We start from the raw sequence: 26546 nt of genomic DNA, 5'->3' as shown, positions 1-26546 counted from the left end.
TACGATCTTTAAGTTGCCTGGTACTTTTCTGAGGTCCAACGGTCATAGACAGCCAAAGGAATAATCTTATTTCTATTATTGTGATGGAATTTAGCCCCTGTTAGTGTGGCATGGGAAATACCTGATAGAATCAAACTCAATTGTTGTTTTATAGCTGTTTAACTTGTGTGTTTCTTATAGGAACTTTTTCGAAAAGAAATGCATTTTTTTATATATGTTTAAAGTGTATGTAACTAATAATTAGAAATAAAAATATAGCTTTTAAACCACAAATATATGTAATAATTTGAAACATTATTATCATAGGAAAAGATATTTTAGTTAAATAAATTAATCGTAAGACATTCTTTTAGTTAACCAGATAGGATCAGGTGAAAAGATTGATAGATCGATGGATGGATGGATGGATGGACAGATCAACAGATAGATAAACAGATAAATACATATAACAGTCATTTATTTTCTTTTGTAGCTTCTCTCTGGGAAAAGAACCCTGGCACAATTAGGATTTTTTCCAACCAAGTTACTGCCACCTTTCTTATAGAATCTGAAGAAAATGATTATATTGGTTTTAATGCAACATACACTGCATTTAACAGCACAGAGCTTAATAGTAAGTACTATTTATTCCTCAGCCTTTGAATCTTCAGTTGCTTTAATATTGTAATGGTACTGTAATGGAATTTTTTAAGTAGCAGAACCTAAAATTCCAGAACAAGATCATTATGTGTTTCATTATGCAAGTTCTTTAATGAGTATCTCTTAAGTATACCTCTCTCTACTTGACACTTGGAAGGAAATGAATTAGCAAATAGTTAACATTCTTCAAAGCAATCAAATAACCAATTTGAGAAAAATTAGAAATTAACAGGAAAATTGAACTAAACTTTTATATACTACAGGTATTCAAAGTAAAAAAATTAGCATAAAACTAACTCTGATAATATTCCACATCAGCTTAATTTTGACCAGAATATTACATTTAGTAAATAAAAAGGGAGAGACAAAAACTGAGGACAAAGTTTATGTGGGTAAATCAACAGAGGTGAGATTTAAAAATCAAAGCAGAGTAAGAACAAGATGCTTTTGCTAAAGCCCTAGTGGGGCATAGGAAACATATTAACACAGTTGGCAATGAAAAGCTGTTGTTGTTTTTTTTAACTAAATGGAGTTAAACAGTCGAATAATGTTTAAAAAATAATTTTATGCATGCCACTTAATTATAAACTGTGTGAGTTTATATTATGTTCATCTCGATCTATTATAATTAGTCATATTGTAGACTAAATCTGAAGTTTTTTTTATTTTAATTCACAGATTATGAGAAAATCAACTGTAATTTTGAGGATGGCTTTTGTTTCTGGGTCCAGGATCTAAATGATGATAATGAATGGGAAAGGGTTCAGGGAAACACTTTTCCTCCCTTGACTGGACCAAATTTTGACCACACTTTTGGCAACGATTCAGGTATAATTCGTGTTTAATTCATAAACCAAAAGAAAAGTTGCATGTGTCATTCTGCGGTTCAAAGTGAGCAGTATTAAATGCAAGACAGTCTCTTCAGATATTCTCTTTTTTTTTAAACATGAACTAGTAAATGAATTTAAGTGAAAAATAGTAATCAAATAGGCAGGTAAAAATATTTCAAGAAATATATTCTTCTATATATTCGTGAAATACTGAAAAGTACACAGAGGGTATTAGAGATAAAGAGACAGTTTGTCACCCTAGACTTGCCACTTATTATTAACTAAGTGGACTTGTGGGAGATAATTAACTTTTCTGAACTTTGGTCTGCTTTGTCTTAATTTCACTTGCTATTGTTTTTAGCTAGTGTATAGAAATACAATTGATTTTGTACATTGATCTTGTACCCTGCAGCCTTGCTGAAATTGTATATTAACTCTATTAGTTTTCTAAGAATTCTTTAGAATTTTTAATATACAAGATCATGTCCTCTTGAAATACAGATAAAGAGGCAGGTTTACTTCTTCTGACAAGCTTTCTTAGTCCGTCAGGGTGGCTATAACAGCTTACCACAGACTGGTTGTCTTAGATAATCAATATTTATTTGTTGCAGCTCTGGAGGCTGGAAGTCTGAGGTATGAGATGGTTCTGAGAGCCCCTTCTGGTTCACAGACACTTGTCTTCTAACTGTATTCTCACATAGTGGAGGGAGACAGAGAACATGAGAACATCCTGTCTCTTCTTACAAGATCACTAATCCCATTGTGAGGGCTTCACATTCATGACCTAATTATCCCCCAAAGGCCCCACCTGCAATATCATCACATTGGGAGTTAATATATGAACCTTGAGGGGGACACAACCATTCAGTCCACAGGAGAAAAGCTATGGAAGAGCTGATTCTACAGCATGATCCTAAGGGAAGGGTTGTGTTTTGTACGTATATTTTGCATGTGAATGGGATATTAGAACTGAATTTCAGGTGGAAACATTAACATTGAGACAATAATATTTGACTGAGAAGACCAGAAATCACAGGGAATTATCAAGAGGTAAGCAACTTATAGTGAGAAGACCACCCATGTAAACCGTGGAAGCCAGTATTCATAACAACAAATGTAATCAAAGTACAAATCTGGAAGTAATATGGAGCATACAAAGTAAGGAAAATTACAAAAAGGACAGAATAGAAATTTATGCATTTAGATAATTACTTTAGACAAAATCTATCCTATAATATTTCTTGTTACTGATGAGAATTGAATTCAATTCAAAAAGTGCATATCAAAATCTGTCTCTAACCAGGCATGGTTCTTGTCTTTGAAGACACAGGTCACATATCACCATTTCTACAAAGTCTTTCCTGACCCTCCTAGTTGAAATCTTCCTTTCTGTTAAACATTAAAACACCTTTTTTGTTTGTTTTTCCCATCACGTGGTGTTATATTTGCTTACTTACTTTTTTCTTTCCACCACAGTGTTCTCTTCAGGAACCAGAACCTTATCTTTTTACATCTTTGAATTGCCAGTGCATTTGAGTGCCTGAATCTCACTAATGTGGGAAGTTATTTTCAAATACATGAATGAATGTCTACAGCTTTCACTCAATACGTAATTTCTGAGTGAGCGAGTTATTGACTAAATTAAATAGCTTATAATATAAAAACAGCCTGAGCACATGTGCATCGTGATTTGTTATTAATGGCCATTTATATTATAAAAATCAATATTATTATTTTTATAACCTGGAAGTAAATAGCTTATTTAATGTGAATTGTGAATGACATCTAGTAAGAATATATTAAAAAGTTATTTTTTTTCATGGTAGAAATGTATCTGACTAATCCTGGTTCCTTTAACAATACATTCCCAGAGTAACAAAATATGGTTCACTATACTACTTCACCTTGAAGGTATCTCTTAATAAAAAGTGACTACTTTTAATCTATTTCCCTAAGAAATCACTGAAAGCCCCATCCAATGTATTCTTTCACTCCTCTCTTTAAGAAGTAATTTTTGACTCCCAGGCCCTATTCAAGGAACTCAGAATGTATCTGTGAATAAAATAAGCCAGATTTTCTGTTCTCATGGAACGCATATTGGCAAAGAAAAACAGAAATAAGCAATCCATCTGACAAGTAATTACATTTGGGGGTCCATTAAATGTGAATGAGCACTCTGGGAAAACACAGAGCTAAGTAAGGCCAGTGGGGAGGTCAGATGTTGAGGTGTTGTTACAAATGTAAAAAAAAAGTGATCAGGTCAGGTCTTATTGAAAAAGTGACATTTGAATCAAACCTTTAAGGAAGTGAAGGAATTCACCATATAGATTACTCCAGACAGAGGAAACAGAGCAAAGGCTCTAAAGGGAGTGTGCCCGACAGCTTGAAGAAAAGCCAGGAGGCCAGCGTGGCTGGAATGGAATGAATAAGGCCAGTAGGGTCCAGATAACATGGGTCTTCTATGGCTTTGGCTTCTTCTCTCAGTGAAATGAAGAGCTATGGAAGTTGCTTAAGTGTAGGAGTGATGGGATTCATATTGGCCGGTAGAATAGTTTATGGTGGAACAAGACTATTGTCAGGGAGACCAGGGAAAGGCCATCACCTAATCCAGAGAAGAAACCATGGGACTCTGAGAACAATGTGAACAGATGTGGTGAGAACTCAGATTCTGGATATAACCTGAAAATAAAGTTAACAGGATCCTGCTAAATTAGTCACCAGTGTGGACCTGCGGACCAAAACGTGCTCTGCATAGATGGCTGATCCCATCTGACCTACATGTTTAGTACTGGAAATTATGACCTGCATAGTCTCATACATAATTAATCTTCTCTGAATAAATTACTTCCCAGACCCTGATCCTCTATGGATAAATCTGTCATCTGCATAGCTGAAGTAGCCCCTAAATGATAATCACCCCAACCCTCTAAAGAATCCTGACCTAAAACAGTCAAATAATTTGACCAATTTTTTCCATAACTGCAATAAAAAAAGGGAAAAATGTCTCTACCACACTTGGACAAGAGTAGTTAGAGGAAAGTGGAGAAAGCATTTATATCTATTGACTATGACAGATAGCTTTTATGGAGTCGAAATCTTTGATGTTCAAATCATCATTTTCTACTTTTATGTCATCATAATAAGAGATAAAATGATTCCACTGATAGCTGAAGAATATAAGTACATTACAGGAGAAAAATGGTTTCAGCTTGCCAACAGATTAAGTAACTAAAGAAATAAGATGAAACTGACCAAAGGGAAACAGGTTGAATGTCAGGTGGAGGTTTTTAAATAGTTGGGTTGGAAATGGAGTCTCAGGAGAAAGTCATGTAGCAGGAGTTATTTAAAATGAGACGAGTCAGAGCAGTTCAGAGCCCACCAGAGGCAGCAGTGTAATGAGAACAGAGGAGAGGCCTTAATAGGTCCTTCCTAACTCTCATACTGGTACTGGTGACTTCATAATCTACCAGTCATTCCCCCTCAAGGGGCATTTCTCTTTCAGCCTGCTTTTTTATGTGTCAGAACATCCTGCCACTGAAATGGAAGAGAATTAAATTTCTCTCGCTGTTCCTCTTATCCATGCAGGGTTTTTTTTTTTTTTTTTTTTTTTTTTGTTCCTTGCCTTCACTTTAAATGACAGGAAAGTCTAAATGAAACAGATAAACTTTGAATTAACATTGCTTTAGGGAGGAACATCTAAGCCCTTTAACTTCCTGAGTCCTTCTAAAGAACTTTGTCCTGGTGGAGCACCGGCTCCTAAATCTCTGTACAGTCAGTGCTGTTTCTCTTAGAAACAAAGGGAATTGAGACCATGCCGCTGATACAGGTCAGCATCTTGGGATGCTCAGAAGTGGGCCCTTTGTTCAGAACATTCAGGAGAAATGAGGTTAGTAACATGTGAAAACTTCAGAAACGTAGGGGTCACAAAAGAGCTAGATGGCTCACAAGAAAGCATTTTTTGTTGGCCTTTCTCAATGAAATCATGATCATTTCTAGTACTTGGGGATTAGTGTTGTGTTGTAATAAGGATCATCAAAATCTGAAATCTTAGCTAGGTTTAAATTTGAGCTCTGCCGTTTAGATGCCATTCCCTCATCTGGAAAGTGGGCTGATGATAATAGAACCTGAATCTAGAGGCATATTATGAACATTACATTATTAGGTTAGAAGAAAAAATGTAGAAAAAGACCTAGTTTATGAAAAATGCTATACAAATATTACATATAATAACTATTTTCTTTTCATGCCACAGATGTATTTAACAGACACAAACTGGCTGTGGTACTATTCTAAATAGGAAGCTTGGAAAGAAAATAGTTATACTGCTCAATTTTCAAAAGTACAGTAAATCTTTTAGATACCTGCATTTTATATTTAGCATGTAAACTTATTCTAAAACAAGTGTAACTTTAGTGTTCCCAAAAATATTGTCCTTATTTCCTTATCTTTCCTGTGATGTGGAATTTTAGAAAATAACATTACTCTTCAATACCGACCGAATCTGACTGAATTTGCACTATTCTCCAATCCAAAACTTTCAATGTTTACCTACTAGATTCAGTTAATGTATATGCACCACAATTCACAAAGTGATTTATATCAGCTTTTTTTCTTTTTGAGAAGGACCGCGAGTTTCCAGAAAGTTCTCCTACCTCTTTGGTTTCTACTGTCTCTTCATCACCATCAGCACATGTCCAGCACTTTTTCTCTTTAAGGGCATTGGGTGGAGGGAGGTTAAGTTCAGTTCATGGAGAAACAAGCAGAAAAAAGGTATAGATGGAAGAGAATTTTCTAATCGTGTTGAAATGGAATGGGCTGCTTTGAAATGCATTGATTTCTGCTGTATCTGACATATGTTAAATAGGGGTCAAGTGACCCCATAGGTAAAATGTCGTGGATGAAGTATAAGGACAGTTGGGTAGTTCGACTAAGTAAATTTTTCTCTACTCTTGAAATTCATAATTTTATGAGGAATTTCCTTCATCTTCTAATTTGTTAACTAAAGAATTTAGCTGATTCTACAAGTGTAAAAATTTAATATATTATTTTACCTTATTACAAAATATACAATTCTATATGCTATTTAGTATATTGTGGTTTTTCAACTTATTTATGCAAAATTCATAAGGTACGACAGTCCATCTAATGGTGGTGTATCTAAACAACGATACAAAGCTCATAGCATCATGGTATCTTGTTCAGACTGAAAACCCAGAGCATATTACTATTTAATGAGTAAATAATAGGTTCAAAAATATTTCTAATTATAACTAACAGATTGTGAACATGGCCAAACATAAGTAGGAACATAATGTGTGTTTATGTTATGTAATTGTAGTTAACTAGAAATATTTATGAATAAGCTAGCCATTTCAGTACTAATTTATGACATTCAGAAGTGTTTTGATTATTTCCTCTCCAACAATATTCTAAGCAACTCAAAAGGGACTTAGAGTTGAGCATTTAGATAGTAGATTCTGAAACATGTCCTCTGTATCTATACTACATTTTTATTGAATTGAATAATTGGCCCTAACCAACTCCATAGGTAAAAGAAGTACCCATGAAATATCACAGCATTATATATAATATAAGTAGTGGGTTAATAATATAAAGTATTAAATATACATTTATTTCTACTTTATATCTTATAATCTAAATCCAGTGAATGTGCATACATTACATTTACTAAGATATTTGATCATGAGTTCATCTGAAATATTCACTAAGTTAAAGAGGTCATTTACAAAAGACCAGCTGTTGCATGATTTCATTTATGTGAACTATCCAAAACAGGCAAGTCTATGGAGGTTTAAAGCAGATGAGTGGTTGCAAGAGACTGGAAGAAAGGTGACAGGAATCGGGAATGACTGCAATTGGGCATGGGTTTCTTTTTGGAATTATGAAAATGTTCTAAAAATTTTTCTATTGGAAAAAAAAAGAAAGGAGATTGATTTCAAACACACACTACATTTCAGCATTTCATAAAAATTACATTCTAATAAAATTAAATTTATCCAATATTTCTTTTGCTTTATATCATATTTTGTTCCATGATTTCTGTGTTCTGTCAAATGCATGAGCTGCAAACTAAGAATTTAAAAAATTATTTGCCTAAGAAAATGTTCAAGATGTCTCACCCACAACTGCACTTCAGGTAACTCAAATCATTGGCTGGAATAATGAATTCCAGATCAAAAAGCACTTTAGGTAGTGGCTTGAGCCATTTAGAAAGCTATTATATGGATTAGCATGTTTCCTACTCCTTTGTAATTTGACTAGTTATCATTCAAAGGAATTGGAAGAGATCATTATAAAGTCAGTTAACTTCTTGTTTAGAGAAATACAGTAGACACAATGGAATGAAAAGCTGAGCATCTTTGAAATGCTTAACTTTGCCTACAAATTTGTATTTAAGTCTTTGCCTATATCATGAGTTAGTCCACCAGCACATCAAAATACCTTCATGGACTGGTTGTCTCTAAACGGATTAATTAATCAAAACATTAATAAATTGGAATTAAAGTAGTACTTGGACATAATAATATGATGCAACAGTCATGTGGACTTGTAATAAGTCAGAGCCTGATACATCCTTAGTGGTACTCCAGTTCAAGCCTCTTGTTTTACAAACTAGGAGGTCCAATGTTGAGAAGTGATATTCTTAAATAACAACTTATTATGGAAGTTGCCTTCTGGATTCCAGTCTAGTATTCTTTCTGCTCTACCTGAATACGTGTCCTTACATTTTCATCTTAAAGTTGTTCTTTACTGCTTATGAATGATACAGCTCACACAACGAAACTGCTAATATTTAAGTGAAGTAAAAAAGTTTTTGCTGTTTTTACAGGATTTTACATTTCCACTCCAACTGGACCAGGAGGGAGACAAGAAAGAGTGGGACTTCTAAGTCTCCCTTTAGACCCCACTTTGGAGCCAGTCTGCCTTAGTTTCTGGTACGTTATTGACCCGTGTTAAGTAATGTTTTATTTAATGAGTAACATAGCTTTTCTTATGTTGCCAGGTTCAAATTTTAATAAGATGTTATCCCAAGTTGTCCCATTACTTTTCCTATTGATAGAGTAGCAAAATGCTGGGGGAGTCTCTCTCTTTCTCTAGCAACTCCCTCACCAGAGGGGAAAAGGAATATTTCAAAGACAGTAAAGTATTTAGAAGAACTCTAAAATACTCATATTCTTGTAGGAATCATTCATTTTTGCTTGTTTCCAAACTAGGTATTATATGTATGGTGAAAATGTCTATAAATTAAACGTTAATGTCAGCAGTGACCAAAACATGGAGAAGACAATTTTCCAAAAGGAAGGAAATTATGGAGAAAATTGGAACTATGGACAAGTAACATTAAATGAAACAGTGGAATTTAAGGTTGGCAAAATACTTTATAACTTCTAATCATGTATTTGTATTACAAAAATAGTGATACAATTAAAGTTTATGGTAATATGGTGAAAAAAACTAATTCAGTTTCTGAGTATAGCCAAGGCACTTTCTCTACTTTCCTAATCTTCCTCCTTTCTAAAAAAAAAGCTCTTTAAGTGCCTCTATTTTCACTTATTCATTGACTTATTAAAAAGCACTTATTGAGGAACAAATTACTGCATGAAGTACTACTTATAATGAGCCATAAAATTTATAAAAACCTTAAAGGATATTTCAGCTTTCTTCAGCAACTTTTTTAGCACAGATCAACCATACATGTCTCCTGCCTGACTAGATCTTCCAACTTTTCACAAACAGCACCTATATCAGCCCTGCACTTTTGTAGGGAATTGTCTTTGCCTGTTAGAACATCCTTACTCACCGATATCCCGCCACCCTGCCCCACTCTGACTTAATTGCCATATATTTGCTGTAGCAAGAAATTCTGTGATCTGTAGCATTGGGAAGTCTCTCATCATTTATTTCACATTAGGGTGAATTAATTTTTCACATAACAACTTAATGTGTTCTCTTCCTAAGGGTGTTTGCAATTAGAATATAGGATAATCTAGGCTAATAGTTTGACTAAATGAACAACGCTTTAATTGGATAATTTCAGACAAGAGAGTATAACTTTCAGAAGATGTATATCTGGAAAGACATTGTCATCAGTGAAGCCCGAGTGCTTTCCTGTGGCTTGATAAAAAGCAGACAATAATCAATGACCCTCATCTCTAGTCCTCTCATCTTTCTTTTTCTTTTTTTTCCTTTTTCTTCTTTCTTCTGATCCTGTATTTCTTCTGTGAAGTTGTCTTCTCCATCTTGTTGGTTTTTTGATCACTCCAGAAAGGGTAAAGGAAAATGGAACACCAAGGTAATAATAAGATGGCAGCAGCAGGGAAATAAGTATTGCAGTGACCAAATCTGGCTCAACTCACCAAGCATTTTTTAAAGGTAATAAAACTGCACCCACATTTTCAAAATGAGCTCATCACGCAGTGTGAGGGTGCCAAGTTCTACAAATATTTGCACCTAGGCTTTGTCACTTTGTTGTGAAATCTTGAGCAAGTTCCTTAGTGTCTTTGAGATTCAGCTTGTGCGTATGTGAAAGGGGGAGAAAAGGAGAAGATACTTCCTATTTGGAAAAGTATCTATCATGAAGTAGGTGCAATGAAGGAACAAATGAGTGAATGGATAACTGTACGTCAGTGTTGGAAAAATTAAATGAGATAATGTATGCAACGTGCCTCACATGACAATTAACATATGACAGGAATTCAGCTTATGTCTTTCCTTTCCTAAACAGGAGAGGATCCAGGAAAATCCAGCTAAAAATACCCACTGTCCTTAGAAACCTAATATGTTTCATCTGTACTGGACCTTTCTCCCAAGCCTGTGTCTGTGTCCTCTGAGCATCACCCTCACCAGCTTCCTGGGTGAACTCTGATCCATGCCAGCTAGCCCTGGGTAGCTGTATCATACTCATATTTTCTCTTATTTCCTTCTTCTCTCATCTAAATTATCTAATCAGTGTGTATTCTCTTCAGGGTTTGTGTGCTCTAAGAAAGCAAACAGCTACCTGGATTTTTAATATTGGTGGAGGAAGGACCTAAAAGAAGAATGCTCTCCTCTGACAGATGATGTGTGTATATATGGCAGGGTGCAATGGAGTATGACAATATCACAAGAGAAAGACAGAGATAGAGACAGAGAGAAACTCTGACAATGTTGCCTAACAAAGAAAAAAAACACTAGAGAAAATTCAGACTTGTATTATGAACACTTGTATTATAATTAGGGAGTTGGGCTCAGCTGAAGGACCTTAAAAAACATGATTCATCAATATTTCTCAATGCGATGACTAGTCCACATTTATTTGGACATGGCAATATTGATTCTCCAGAGGACACAGCCACAAGAAAAATCAACTCAGAGAAGATTAAGGTGGAATCATTTTATAAAATGATTGTATGCCTCTCTGAATTACAGGTTGTTTTTAATGCATTTAAAAACGCATACCTGAGTGATATAGCATTGGATGATATTAGCCTAACATATGGGATTTGCAATGTGAGTCTTTATCCAGAACCAACCTTGGTCCCAACTCCTCCACCAGAACTTCCTAGTAAGTAACCTTAACATGTGTTTTCCATAATTCAGTTATTAATATTTTTAAGCCAATCTCTTTCTGGCTTATTTTTTATTATCTTGCCCCAGTATTATTTTGTCACTGAAAATGAAAAACTTTAAAATATAAGTAAAATGGAAATTAGTAAAATATTACATGTTATATATAAATTCACAGTGAAATCACTTTGTTATGCTCATATTGTTGATAATTTTAGTATATTTCCATTTTTGAAAATAATTAAGATGATGATTTCCATTTCGTTTTCAATTTAATACAAACTAATACTTTATTCGCCATGTAGCATGGCCTATAATCTTTTGGGAAGAAGCCTTAAGATTCTCATAGCCTTCTTAAAGAATGATGTTAAGATCTCAAGAAGAGTTCGGTTAAGCCTAAAATCCACCAAGCTTATTTCCAGAATAATTTAATAATAATGATTGCGTCTGGAATTTGAATACATAGACCTAGATCACACAAAAGATCTGTGTCCTAAAATGGTGCCTTTGTAAGACCTTGCAATAGCAGTGAGCAGGATTTCCCATGTCCTCTGGGACCTTTTATCTCAAACGAACAAAATGGAGCTTGTGTTTACCTGTGCTCTAAACTCAAAGTGCGATCGTGACATCTCAGAAGCAAAAGATATATTACCAACCATCTTATGTCAACAGAGAAATCACTTCATACAACCTTCAGATTCAGACTATGGGATTTGACCAAAAACAAACAAACAAACTATATGTGAGTGTGTGTGTGTGTGTGTGTGTGTATTGATATATGATATCAAACATCTATTACCTATTGTCCCTCTATTGGGATGTTTTCAGTACATTGTAGCTTTGATGCAAAAGCATCCCTTTTGTCTTTGGATAATGCTGGTTGGAAGCTCATCTAGCTCTACAGCTTTGCTTGTATTGAATCTCATAGATGTTTTTGTTCTGTCATGAAACACAGCACTTTTTCCACTTCCCCTTTTGTGCCAAACACCCTTGAAATTCTGCCCATATTCACATCAGCAAATCACTGGTAACCTATCCAAATTTGATTTTACTTCCAAAATTATATATTTTCTTGCTTCTAATCTTTAAGTTAAAAAAACAAACTTGACTTTTCAGATGCATGTCTTTAACAACTCAAAAGTTTTAAAGACAAATGACTAGTATTTGAGAGTTTCAACCAAATGAGCAGCCATTAAGATGAGGAGAAATATCACACTACCATGATTTTTCCATGCCACCATATTGAATGTGCAGTTACATCCCACCAAAAGGCTGGTTTACATTTACGATTGTGTGTATTAACATGCTTAGATACGTGTATGGGTTATACATAAATTCCTCAATATTTCAAACATCCATTCACACTTTATAGATGTCTACTACATGCGGAGCACTGCACAAGAAATGTAAGCTTAGCAATAACCACTGATAGATGAAAAATATATAATCTATATTATAGAAATTTACAAATTAATCAATATTAAAAACAATATATAACTATATGCCCCTAAATATTATAAATGAGAGGATTAAGTGATAGAGGACTTTGGAGAAGAGAGTATAGAGTGGAGAAATCTTTAAGGAAGCAGTAAGATTGAAAGACAGAATGATACTCATAAAACTGAAACAAAAGCAGGATAGTAGAATGCATTCCCACACAATAATATTGGCCACAAAATTGTTGCAAGAATTTTTCTTGACACCAAACTCAATGTAATTCATCTTTACTTCACCAGTGTCTGACTGGCTCTATCACATAAATAGATCATCAATAAATACTATTAGGTGTGAACTATGTCTCTCTCTCTCTTTCTCTCTCCTTTTATCTTCGCTGTATGTTTCTTTCAGTGACACAAACATTTTTGCCAAACAAAATTTTGGTACCAGAATCAAAGCTTGGAAATGATGGTGAGGTTACGGATGTAGAGAATACCAACATGAATGCAATAATTTGGGCTTCACGGCATTATTTAAGAAAATATTGTCTCCATTTTCTGTAGGTGTCCCACACTGTTTCTGTCTATTATACAAAATATTTCCATGCAAAAAAATTATAATCATTAAAATCACTTGGTCTGATAAATAATTGCTATGGATACCAGACAGTTGCAACATCTTGCTATTTTGATATTGTAGTCATTTAAAAAAAACAGATTGTCTTCATAATCCTTTCTGCCAGTATTTTCCTCTATTCACCAATCAATAAGTGGTGAAGAAGAAAAAAATTTTAGGTGAAAGTAACATAGTTTCATAGGCTCAATATTTTAAAAGAAGCAAAACCTCATCATTATATGAAATAGAAAATTCGAGGCAACTTTTGTGCATAAAATCATACATATATAAATAAAACTATAAATATGATTCTCTATACTAAAACTTTATCTGTCTAGCCCACACAGTCCTCATATCTTTTCCAATCAGAAAGAGAAAAAGATAGTACCTTGATGTCAAGGAAGCATGATATCCCTGCATATTTTCACAATGGGGAAATTATAATGGTAGAATAACCATCTGATTTTAAAATATAAACTTTCAAATTTTCCCAGAGAATATTTGTTCCAGTTTCCAGCTGGTTCACTTCAGGGCAATATTTAGCACAGCAGAAAATGTTAATTACCATCAAATGCATTCTGAACAATTTCATTCTAATGCCATTTGCAACTGGTTCAGTGAAATTCTTATTTGAGCAGAGCTTTTCTGGTTCCAGATCACTGATTTGTTTAAGCAGAAACAAAGGGAAACTATGGCTGACTGGCTAATAGCCTTGTCTTCGGCTCTTATAGAGCATTTAAAGAAGAAAATAACCCCAGTCAAGTAACTAACTAGCAAAGGCCAGTTTTTTCTGTTGCTCCAGGTAGTGCCTCGTTTGGGGAAAGGTAAATTCAGTTTCCGTAACTGCAGAGAGTCTTCCATTTTGTGATGTTAATCTGCTGCTGCACCAGCTCTGTGATTTTTGCCTTGTGACATTAGCACAAATAATTTAAGTGTGGGGCTTGTATTGAGCCCACTTTAAAAAAGTTAACATTCCATTGCACAAATATAATGCCAGTTTGCAACACAGTTGGGATGATTCATGGCAAGTTCGCACTAAGTAATAGTACTAGATATATACAAAAAGAAATCCACATTTCAGCCCCTGACTTACTTCCAGACTGTTAAAACTAATTAAGGCAGAAAAAGGACAAGCTAGTTTTAGCCGTTGTAGTAGTCACTCTACTTCTACATTTTGCTCAATTCTGCCATCATTAGGCCATTTTCCATTTCTAAAGACAAAATAAAAGTTTACGTGAAGCTTCATAGGCTTGATATTATACTTAGAGTGAAATAACTTTTAATTTTAGTTATTCCTGTAAAAAATAAATCAGTACCTATTTAATTCCCTTGTAATTGATGACCACGTTCGAGTCGAGCTGCTGGTCTTTTATACCATTAGTATGACTTGATATTCAAGCCCTCAACAAAACCCACATCAACTGCACTCATACATTCCTAACTCAGTGTGTTTTGGGCTCTTCTGTTTTCATCTTCTTACCTTCAAAACGAATAGCTTATTTATTAGAGTTATTATTGGCTAGATTGCTATTAACTACAAATAAAATTTAAACCACAAGGAATAAAATTTGAACTACATTGCCACAAATTGTAATAAAAATATTTATATCATGGCTGATCACCATAACCTGTTCATGGAAATATAAATTTTGATAAACTGAACCCCAGATTTTCTTTTTATTTTACAACCTCAGCTTTTAAAATGTTGTCTATAATACTGTAGGGCTTGTTATCTGTTACTCTGATAATAAAAAAAAATTGCTGATTTGGAAAATCAGCCACTTTTAACATATTCAAACATCAATGTGAGATATTATTTCTTAAATTTTACTTATTATTTCCCTCGCATAAGAGTACCCATCAGCAACTTACTTTTATCATCCTTATTTCATGTTACAAATATCTTGTAAATTAATTTGAACCCCCCTACTGCAAGTGAAGGCTGGCCTCCCCTTCCTTCCACCCTACAGTGAAAGCCTCCACATTGACCCATATCTCATCATGCCAGAGCGTGGATTATAAACGACATGCCTCACGATAAATATCTATCCTCGACAACCAGTTTACAAGATACTGCACATTATTTACATATTGCATGTAGTGGAAATCCCTATTGGCACAGTAAGAAATTAATCAGAATACAAATCTTTGAGAGAACAGTGCCAAGAAAAAGAAAAATGGAAGAATTTAACAACCGTGAATGTGCAGAGTTCCCTGTACCATGCAGGCTATTTAACTCTCGATCTCTGGGTGAAGATGATTTACTAAATGACACAGCATGACTGTGATCTCCAGAATTTCATGAGTTTTTGGCTTTTCTGTTAAGAAGCACATGCTGCATGTCCATTATAGCAGCACCACCATGAAAATAAATCGTGTCGTCATATTTAGAATGTCTGAAAGAGCTTTTGCCAGTCCCTTACAATCATTTACATACAGAGAGTAACTGATATATCTTATAAGGCCAAGGATCAGAGCTATCTTACTGATCAGTTATTTGATATAAAATTATGTTCGCAATGTATTTCAAAAATTATTTAAGTATTTTATTATTTTTAAAAGTATATTTTAAAGCGATGGATTTTCCAAGGTTTCTATTCAGTGGAGAAATGCTAAGTCAACTTCATATCTTGACATACTTAACAGTCACACTTGACAACATTTTAGCTCTGGCTGTGTGTTTATTCAAGTCTCACCTACTCGTCTACAAATGAGTACTGTCAAGTACTGTAAGGTACTGCCAAGTGTTCAGAGAGGTGAACATTCAGTACATCCTCCAAGTTGGTTACTATTTACTATATTAGGAGTATATGATTTTGACATTTTCCTGTTCCTTGAAGAGAAAATGAGAATGCTTAAACAACAACACCCCCCAGCCCCCACCCCATCAATGGCCACACTGGCCATGACTCAGTTTATGAACTAGAAAGAGCTGGTTTTCCTCAGTCTTTAATCTGCGGTGTTATGTTTGTCCCTGCAGCGACACTTTCCCTTCTCCATTATTTCCCTTGAGAAGACAAGGAAGCATTGCATGGCACCTAGAATTTCTAAAATTACATGCATTGTGTACATGGGAGTTGAGGGATTACAGTGAATCTTTTTTCAGAAGTCTTTGCAAGACAGTGAGCCACACAATCAAGGAGAGGATTAGCTCAGAAGCACAGCTGCTGTGGGAGCACGTAGTCTCCTCAGACTTTCCCTCACCCCTTCCAGAAGATGCACTTGCCCTTGTTGTGCATCATTACTCTTTCTTTGGTTCCAGTGTCTTCTTCAGCACCCTGTGTTCACTGCTTTCTTCCTTCCAGACCTGCCCATTGTTGACCTTACTTGTTAGTGCCCTCATGCGTGTTCCCTTCTGTCCTCCTCTTTGTCATGTACCTAACAAGTAAACATCACATACCCACCAAGTGCCACTTACTGAGACTCAGTCTAAACCCTGCCTATGGCTTGGACCACATGGTTGAAATAATTTCATTTGATTAACCAGTAAGAGACGGTAACGTACTGTGAGATGAGCTTGAGGTTAACTGAGTTGAAGTTTTGACTTTATACTGTTTATATGCACAACATTAGCAAGTAATGGAATACCTCCAATGCCGAGATTGTCCATTTAAAATTGAAATAGTAATAATAATTACCTAATTCACAAGGATGCATTGGAAACCAGTACTGAGTATGCCAGGTAATGTGTAGGCACTTTTCATAAATTATGACTGATTTTTACAACAACCCTGAAAATCTCTAATATATATATACATATATCTTTTATATACAAGCAAATCCAGTCTCAAAAAGACAAATAACTAACTCAGAGCAACAATTTTAATCCACCAGCTTCAACATATCTTTCTTTTATACACCATCTTCTCTCCGCAGATGAGACAATGTGCATGGAAACTTTGCAAACAATAAGGGTTTGTAAGAGGTCTTATTATTCTTGCTGAGCTCATCTGGCTTGGGACAAGCCTGGCCCGGGAGGGCATATAAGGCAGACCAAGGCTTGTCACCTTGCAAACAGGATGTGTTGGCAATGATACTACTCTGAGCCACAGCAACTGCCTCTCTCTGTCCCACTGTGCATATCATAACACCCAAATCTAAGAGGATTATTACATACAAGTTTGGAAGATGCACATGAGTTGAAGGATCTGTATAAATGAGGCAAATAACAGGTAAAAGAGGGATCAAAGAAGAGGATATGACTGAAGGCACTGCCATAAATGTGGAGACATTTAATTTTCCCTCCTGTAATCTGATTTCTATTATTGAGTGTAAATAATTCCTCTATCATCTGTCTTTAATGATAGGGAAAATATATACTTATGTCGGTTTTCTATATTCTTCTAATTAGGTTACTTTTATTCTTTTCATTTTAAATGTAACATGGTAATAAAAAATAAGGTAGAATTAGGATACTTAAAGTAGTTGATGAATTTTTACAGTACTTTAGAATTTTCTGTTAATAAGTCAGATAAATAGAAACTCCAGAATTTCATAACTTTAACCTACCCATTTGAAAAATCAAACTATTAACTGAAAGATCTGTGCTCTGTTTTTCTAAGAAATTGGCATTAAGTTCAGTCCCAACTTGACTCCTGGACAGTCTAGGGCAATTATTTAGCAAGTAGAGATTTTTGTCTCCCTTTCTTGATGGTCAAATGCCACAGTACAACATTCAGGATGGTGAAGCTTCCTCTCTACTGAAAGAAAAAAGTAGAAAAAAAAAAAGAAAAGAAAGTAGAAAAACAAGAAATGTCATGATTAGTGATTTATTAGCCCTTCTGATAAGAGATTGGCAGATAAAAGATTCATTCTATTACAAAGATTCATTTTTTTTCTGCAACAGAGAGTTGATATCTTATTGCATGAAGTCTATTTACAAAGGATGCTCATCCAAATTGTTTCCTTGCCCAAATAATTTTGGGAAATACTGAACAGTACTATGCCTTCTTGGAGAATCACAGAGAACATAAGAATATTTCAGGTTTTGAGAAGTTCTTCAGTAAGGAGATTTATTTAAGTATATTTTCCCCCTTACTTAAGTGGCATGATTTTCCCTGACACACATTCTAAAATGTGTCTGTCAAAACGAATATTCCAAGATATATAAGTGGAAATTTGCTGGCATATAGTATTATGTCTCTGAAATTAACCTTATGTTACTAATGGTTTTTCTCTGCTTTTTTTTTAGCGGACTGTGGAGGACCTTTTGAGCTATGGGAGCCCAATACCACATTTACTTCGATGAACTTCCCAAACAACTACCCTAACCAGGCTTCCTGTGAGTCATTTCTTTTTCAAGACATGAGAAAAAAAAAAATCTATATCAAAGTTAGATTCTCCTCTTGATACAGCACAGTAGATTCTGAATTTGCCATATCTGGACACAACTACCACATCTATGAGATTGCTTAATATAGTGATAACAAGAGTAAACATAATTAATTGCTACCTTTTTCAGCATTTATTTTATGCCACTGTGCTCGTGCTTAATATACCTTATTTCAGTCAGTTCTCACAATCATTCTTTAAAACAGGTGATATTATCATAATCCTCCAATTTAAAAGTTGCAGAAAAACAGTAAGCAAAAGAGCCAGCCTTACTCCAGACACCACACTCCTTGATTATGCATCTAGTGCCTGTGGTGTATAAAACAACTTTTCAGTTCCATAAAATTAAGTCAGTGTAAAGTATAAAAAGCCAACTGAGACAGCCACGCCTTTTGCAAATAAAGACCAAAGTTAATAAAACAGACAGCTAGAATAATGTGATTAGATTTCCAGTATAAAAGATGAATAAGGAGACTCACTGAAAATTTCTAAGACTAGAGAGACAACCAGACTGGTAGAATAAAAGTATACAAAGCTTATCTCTAGGTCACAGTTCTAGATACAAAAGCTCGTTAGAGCTGCATAGGGATTGCTTGCGTTAAAGATGCTGATTCCCCGGCTCCTCCCACAAAGATTCCTCTCCAGTAGTTCTAGGAAACAGACAAGTTCTTCTGCTTTCTATGGCTACACCTCCAATCTAAATAGAAAATTTTACCAGTAGAAAAAAAGGTCTCAGTGGCAGTGAAAAATGTGTTCTTAGAAAATTTCAACTTCTCTTCCTTTAAATGATCCAGAGATAAGGGTCACTTTGATAAGAGAACAGGATCACTATGATGAAGAGATACTGGACTCAAAAAAATAAACAGCCATTAATCTAATTTGACTTTTATCACTATTATAGAGAAATATCTGATTCAAAAAAAATAAACAGCTATTAATCTAATTTGACTTTTATCACTATTATAGAGAAATATCTGATTCAAAAAAAATAAACAGCTATTAATCTAATTTGACTTGTATGGGGAACTAGAGATTATCATCTCTACTTCACATTGAAAATCTCTTTTAAGCATGTCATTTGTACAAAATAATGATCTAAAAAAATCCAAAAATTAGTGGAACACTGAAAGAACAGTTTGGAGAAATGTATTAAATTTATTTTTTTATACAACAAATATTTATTAATTACTTAGTTAGGCATTAAAGTAAGTAAAGAAGAAACAAACATAATGCAGTCTAGATAAAGACTCAGATAAGTTGTCAGGCATTACAAAATGTCTAAGGTACTGTTAAAATAAGGGCAAAACCAGGAGGCTGTGGAGGGACATGGGAGGTTCTCAGCCTACAAAAGTTTACAGGTAGATGACCTTGATTTATTCCTGAATCTCCAAGCAGAATTAATTAATGATAACAAATGAGAAAATTGAGGTGTGAAGGTATTTCACACCATGTTAAGCAGTTTGGATTTTATTCTGTGATCACTGAGGAGACTTTAAATGGTTTACAGGAAAATAGTGCTAAAATCAAGTTTCCTTTTTAGATGGAGCCATCTGGCTGTGGGATCAGAGAGATGGTGAGGGAGGAGAGCCACCCACATCACCAGTTAGGAAATGAAAATAACAGTGGCTTGAACTCAGAGGGTGGCAGTGGAGACTGAGAAGGGAGTGGGAATCCAAGGATTTAGGAGGTACTGTTGGCAGGCCTTGGAGACTGGCTGATGTGACAGGAGAGAGGAGGTCAAGGAAGATGCAGAGGTTTCTGTGAGTGGATGATTAGTGGTACCGTTTGCTGAGACAGGAAGAATGAAAACAGGAATGAGTTGGAGAAGGAATAATTGTGTGTTCCCTTCATTACATGTTTAATCTGAGTCACCTACATCCATACACAGTAAATAAGTTGATAAATGCATCTACTTCTCAAAAAAGGGTGTAGAAAATGAAGACTAAGAGGTCATCACTATGTTGATGAAATGATCTTACACAAATGAATTATTCTACAAAACAGAAATAGATTCACAGACATAGTAAACAAACTTTTGGTTACTGGGGAGAAAGGGCATGGGAAGGGATAAACTGGGAGTTCAAGATTTGCAAATACTAACTATAATGTAAAAAATTGATTAACAACAAATTTCTTCTATACGGGAACTATATTCAATATCTTGTAGTAACCTATAATGAAAAAGAATATGAAAACGAATATATGTATACATATGACTGAAACATTATGCTATAAACCAGAAACTGACACAGGTAAATGGACTATATTTCAATTTTTAAAAAAAGGGTGAATGAGAATATTCATCAAGAATGAGGAAAGAGCCTAGAACAAAATCTTAAGACAAAATCATTTAAGGACTCAATAAAGAAAAAGAAGTGTTTCACAGGAATAGAAAACAAACTTATGGTTACCAAAGGGAAAAAATGGAGGAGGGATAAATTAGGGGTTTTGGATTAGCAGACACAAACTACTATATATAAAACAGATTAAAAAAACAAGGTCCTACTATATAGCATAGGAAGCTATATTTAATATCTTATAATAACATATAATGAAAAATAATATGAAAAAAAGTATATATATATAATGACTAAATCACTATGTTGTATGTCAGAAACTACCTCAGCATTGTAAATCAACTAGACTTCAATATAAAAAGAAAAACGAGTGTTTATTGATACTAATTTGTTTTGTTTTGCTTCAGTTTTGTTTCAGAATGAACTAGCAACATATAAATAATGGCAACAATTACTTAAAAGAATATTAAAGTTTAGTTACCCTACAAACTGCATTTTAATCACCTCATTTTTCCTATGAATTTAATCATGGAAAATAAAATAAATGGAAATAGAATATCCATAACTTTAGATATTCATAACTTTTAGATTGTAGGAGTAAAAGGCTATTTGCAAGCTTTGATTAAAGTATTCCATTTTATATGAAATAAAACAAATCAATTACAGTAAATTATTTCATATTTAATTGAAATTTTACTATAAATATTCTGGATTACACAAGACATTTCTTCACATACATACATACACAAACAGCTTGGAATGTTGTTTTTTATAAAATGAAAAAATCTTGGAAAGTGATTTGAAATCCTCAAGAGATTGAAGTTTTTAAGAGAAATCAAAAGAAGTCTGTTTAAACTAAGTGTTGTTATTTATTACTTTTAAGGTGTTTGGAATTTAAATGCACAACAGGGAAAAAATATCCAGCTTCATTTTCAAGAATTTGATTTAGAAAATATTGCAGATGTAGTTGAAATCAGAGATGGTGAAGGAGACGATTCCTTGCTGTTAGGTAAGTCTCCAACTGAGGTGTTGTGAATGTCAAATGGCTCAAGACAGTGGACTGAGAGCATCTCTCAGTAAGTGCAGTCACACTTTCACAACCAGCAAAATGAAAATACAACAGCAGAGTAATTTCGAATTTCACTGAAGCTTCCAATATGAGGCATGTTTGCAATGATGACAGAATAATATTCTTCTTGAGTGTTCTTGGCAAGCCAGGATTAATAGCTTTGCGTCAGCAGTTCCTTCCAACTGATACTAATTCACCACAGTAAGCATTACACCTTGTAGACTAAGAGCTAAGAACACCCGTAATGCAGTTTTCTATGCATTATGTGCACATCGTATGTCCATAGATAGCTATTCAATTAGGTTTCATTTCACTTCAAACTAAAGAAATAATTGTGGGTTTTATGCAAAATTTTTAAATAATTTGTATTTTGTGTTCCATTATTACTTTCTCTGTGTCTCTAGTACTAGTTGCTTCTGTATGTCTCTGAGAATGATTTAAAAAATTGACCAAAGTTGATTTTCCCTATATTTATTGATCATTAATTTTTTAATAGACATAGAGGAAAAGTGTACTATTCCAGGGGAAATTATTATACCTAGATCATAAAATAGATGCTCATATAGTAAAGATCCAATAATAGCCAATATCCTATTGAACTACTTATTAAGAAATTGTCTCTCGATAAGTCATGCATTAAACTATGAAAATGCATGAAAGGTCAACTGAAATGCAGAAACAACACAACTTACAAGTAAAAGTGTCTTATCTAACTGTGTTTTAGACCTATATTAATCATTTCCTATAAAATCTGGCCAGATAGCTATGCAATCACATGAACACTGCAACCAATGGGTAAAAACTCCGGAGGGTACTTTCTATAGCAATGAAGGAGCTGAGTGGTGGAGAGGGTTCCCCAGCCATACTCATCCATCACCCATTATTCAGAGTTCTTCAGCAAAATCCCACCAAGTTCTAGAGTGTAAGTTTCCTGGGAGAGGATTTTGAGAGCCACACACAGAACAGATAAGTAATGAAAGTCTCAGTGAGGCGAGGAGCCTCGTGCTAGCAAGAACCGAGGAACTTCAAATATGATTTTCATATATGCAGTTATGAACACATTTTGAGGAGCTTTTCCATTTTCAGTTTGCATTGTCTTTCTAATAAAAACTACAGTGTTCTCATTATCTAAGAAAAACCCATTTTTATCATTTTACCTCATAGTATTTCCATCAATCATTCAAAAGCAAGTAAGAATTCCAAAAAGATCTCATAATCGTAGTTTTCAAATTTGTAGACAAGATATTCTTTTGAAACAGAGTCACTTTCAAGGACTCCAATGTATATTGGATTCATATATATACATAGAGAGAGAGTGTGTTTTTCAGTCAAGAGTATTTTATTGTTTATGAAACCCTCAAGCTCAGGGATTAGACGGAAAAAACTTGAGAGCTACCATTTAGGTTTATTTGTCTCTAATTAATTCATCTTTTGGATTAAGTTAATGATTCAACTTATAAAAAATGTCGAATAAACTTGGACAAAAATTATTAAGGGAGACTATAATCACTGTTATTTTATAAAGGTCTTTAAAAGCAGGAAAATAATCATTTTTCTAGGGTAACATGAGCTTTGAACAGTGGTGCTAAGCCAGACAATATTGTGAGTCCTTCATTGTTAAATCATAGAGATATAGAAACCTTAATTAACACTAGAAAAAGTCATTGGGGAAGTCGGCTTTCCTAGAAGCAGTGTCTAAAATGTAAAAGAATGTACACACTCACTTACATGTGGCTATTCTGGAGCGAGCCATGCTGCACGTTGCATACGTCTGGAAGACAATTGAGGAAAAGGATCTATTTTCTTCGAGTTGAAGAATTGTCTCACTAATTATCTCGTTTTCCTTTGGAGCAGCTGTGTACACAGGGCCTGGTCCAGTAAAGGATGTGTTCTCAACCACCAACAGGATGACTGTTCTTTTTATCACAGATGAAGAGTTGGCAAAGGGAGGATTTGAAGCAAATTTCACCACTGGGTATCACTTGGGGATTCCTGGTAAGTGCACTCAGGATTGCATGTTGTCTTGAAACTTTTGGAGCAAAACCATCCAAACATACAGGACTTAATTTCAATGTTTGCATGCTAGTGCACTCATTCATTATTCCTCATCTTAAAAGAGATTTTCTTCCTTCCTTTCAACCTCTTTAACCACTACCTGATTTTGTTCAAAGCAGCAATCCACACTGCTTTTTCAGCAGACCTATTTGCACTTCTCTGGTGTGGCAAGAGTTGTGCATTTTGTTCCTTGCAGAGGGGCATTTTAAACTGTAGAGAGAGGTTCTTGGCACTGTAAGGAAGGAGGATTGGCTGTCATGATCCTTTTGCCAAGAACGTCTTGAGAGAACAGCAGGGAGACAGGCAAGTGAGCTGTTTGGATGCCAACAACGTCCAAGTAAGAAATTAACATCATTAACTTCTTGGAAACAAGCCATGTAAAGACACTGCTGTGGAGGATGAGGAATTTGATGCTGATATTTGCTGGGATGCACAACCTTCTTACCCTGTAATTTTATAATATCCATAACAAAATCAGTAGGAAAAACAAAATGGTGGCCTGCCTGCTCACCATGGAGATTATATATATGTGTGTGTGTGTGTGTGTGTGTCTTTTCATTTAAATATGCAAGATACGAAGCTACTCTGTATTCAACAGTCTGCAGAGAATTTTTATAGCTTACTGCTTCACTTGGATTATGATGATTTTAAATGCTTCTGTCCCACAACTTAGTGGTTCTCTCTAGGTACAAATATGTCAGGTAAACAGAACACACATTCCTCCTATGTTGACCTTTCCCTTCCATAGGAGATTGTGATCAGTTTGTCTTTAGCCAGAATGTCTAGAAAAGAGGTAGGATTGGAGCATTGATCTTCATCTGGCCTATTATCTAATCCCAGATTTATCTGTGCAAATATCTGTTCCTCCACTCACCACTGGCCCAGGCCTTAGATTCCATCCCAGAAAATTGTACACTTTCAGCTTTGCTACAAATGGAAGTTGACCTGTAGCTTATCTACCCTCTGGCCCTGAAAATAAGTCATAAGAATTGTTATTATCCAAGCTACTTAGGTGGGAGTAAATGGTAGCCTAACCAACTTCCTGTTCTTCTGGATTTTGTGATTGGTCTTAGAAGCAGCTACTTATGATTTATGAGCAACATTGACATGAATCAATCAAAAAATCAGTGAAATAAGCAAACAAAACTATGAAGGCCTATGAAAAAATTTACAGCACGAAAGAAAAGTAATAAAGACTTTGAGATTGACAGACAATTAGAATTTATCTCAAAACAGAGTACATGAAAAAGGAGAAAATGTAGAAAATATGATTTAAAATTATCTTAATTTATAAATTAAATTATTTGTTTTTAAATTACATTTATAATTATTTTTCAAAGCAGCACAAAAGGAAATATATTGACATGAAAATATCACTGGATATTATGTACTTATGTATATATGTGTATAAACATAATGGGTAACATATATAATGTATATAAAATCAGAAACATAGAAGAAAAGTTAATCACTGCCTTGGAAAATGTTAATCAAGACAATTTTGAGACTACCATTTTGAATTGAGTTACTAATTCTATCCCTATGTTCATCTATGGGCAGAGGAATTTCTTATTGAAATTCTACCACTACTACATTATTTTTTCTGATTTGATCAGAGTTTTTTGTTAACAGTGGAAACTGCATGGTTTTTTGGTCAACTGCACACTGATTCAAAGTCTCTGGCACCAAAATACCACATTTTCACAAAAATGTTGCACAAAAGCATGATCAAGAATGCTAAAACTATATATAAAGAGACAGAAAAATGTGTGAGTCTGTGATGGACATGCAGGAAATAACACCAACCCACAAGTTGAAAATGATAGTCATTCAAAAGGAAAAGAACCCATCAAAACTAACATTGAAAGGTATAGTGGGGGAAAAAAACTATATACTTTCTAGACCAGATTAAAGTGACTGAAAAATGATACAGTCTTATTGTTTATTGTAAAAAAATTTACAAGCAGAAATCAGTGTTATAACATTTCCTATTTGAAATTTAAAATTTCCATAGGAAAGTTTTTCAGCACATTTTTAAGGAAAATAAATAGAATCACCTTTCAACGATGTTAAAAATCAGTCCAGGTTTATATTTTAGTCATTTTCTGATGAATATTTAAAAACAATGGAGTGGTATTTCTAAATTTTTGAGAAGAAACTTCCACAGTAAAAAAAAAAATGTATAGGCATTAATATCCCTTGTATTTGAATGCAATAGAATTCTGTGCTCTGTTCTATAAAGCAGCTTAAAATAGAGCAAGAAAATACATAACAGCAATTCTCTAGGAGGGAAGGGGCTCCCAACTTGCTTTCCGAGAATTTCGTGCAAGGAATTTTTGAAAGAAGTACTATATTTTTAAAGAAATGGAGATGAATAGAAAAACCGTCTGAACTAATGAGATAAAAAACTAAGAGCTCTAACCAATAAGGGAGTGAATTTATTCACGAATCCAAACTACTGAAATAATGATTGAGCCTTCCACCATCTGCAAAAGTGAAAGCATTTTGAAATGAAATTTTAGAGAAGTAGTAGGTCTTTAAAGCAATGTTTTAAATAGTAAATGAGGAGGGATGAAAGAGGTGGAAAGAGAATAGATCGTGGAAAAGAAGGTGGCAACATCTCTCCCATCAAAAATAATACAGTTACTGGCTTTAATAAGACAAGTATGCTAAGCATTTTGAAAATTAGTACAAGCAATTTCTATT

At 34.4% G+C, this 26546-nt stretch overlaps 1 protein-coding gene across 1 annotated transcript in view; it reads left to right on the top strand.

Annotated features, from left to right (window-relative positions):
- TMPRSS15 (transmembrane serine protease 15) overlaps positions 1-26546 on the top strand; it is a 106367-nt gene that overhangs the window by 36444 nt on the left and 43377 nt on the right. The window contains exons 10-17 of the mRNA XM_006216760.3: positions 473-613; positions 1318-1467; positions 8320-8425; positions 8705-8855; positions 10899-11034; positions 18280-18369; positions 21600-21725; positions 23640-23780. Of these exons, the coding sequence (XP_006216822.2) occupies positions 473-613; positions 1318-1467; positions 8320-8425; positions 8705-8855; positions 10899-11034; positions 18280-18369; positions 21600-21725; positions 23640-23780 (1041 nt within the window). The remainder of the gene's footprint in view (positions 1-472; positions 614-1317; positions 1468-8319; positions 8426-8704; positions 8856-10898; positions 11035-18279; positions 18370-21599; positions 21726-23639; positions 23781-26546) is intronic.

Source organism: Vicugna pacos, chromosome 1 (genome assembly GCF_048564905.1).
Source record: "Vicugna pacos chromosome 1, VicPac4, whole genome shotgun sequence".
Lineage (NCBI taxonomy): Eukaryota > Metazoa > Chordata > Mammalia > Artiodactyla > Camelidae > Vicugna > Vicugna pacos.
This window is presented reverse-complemented; position numbering and strand designations above follow the sequence as displayed.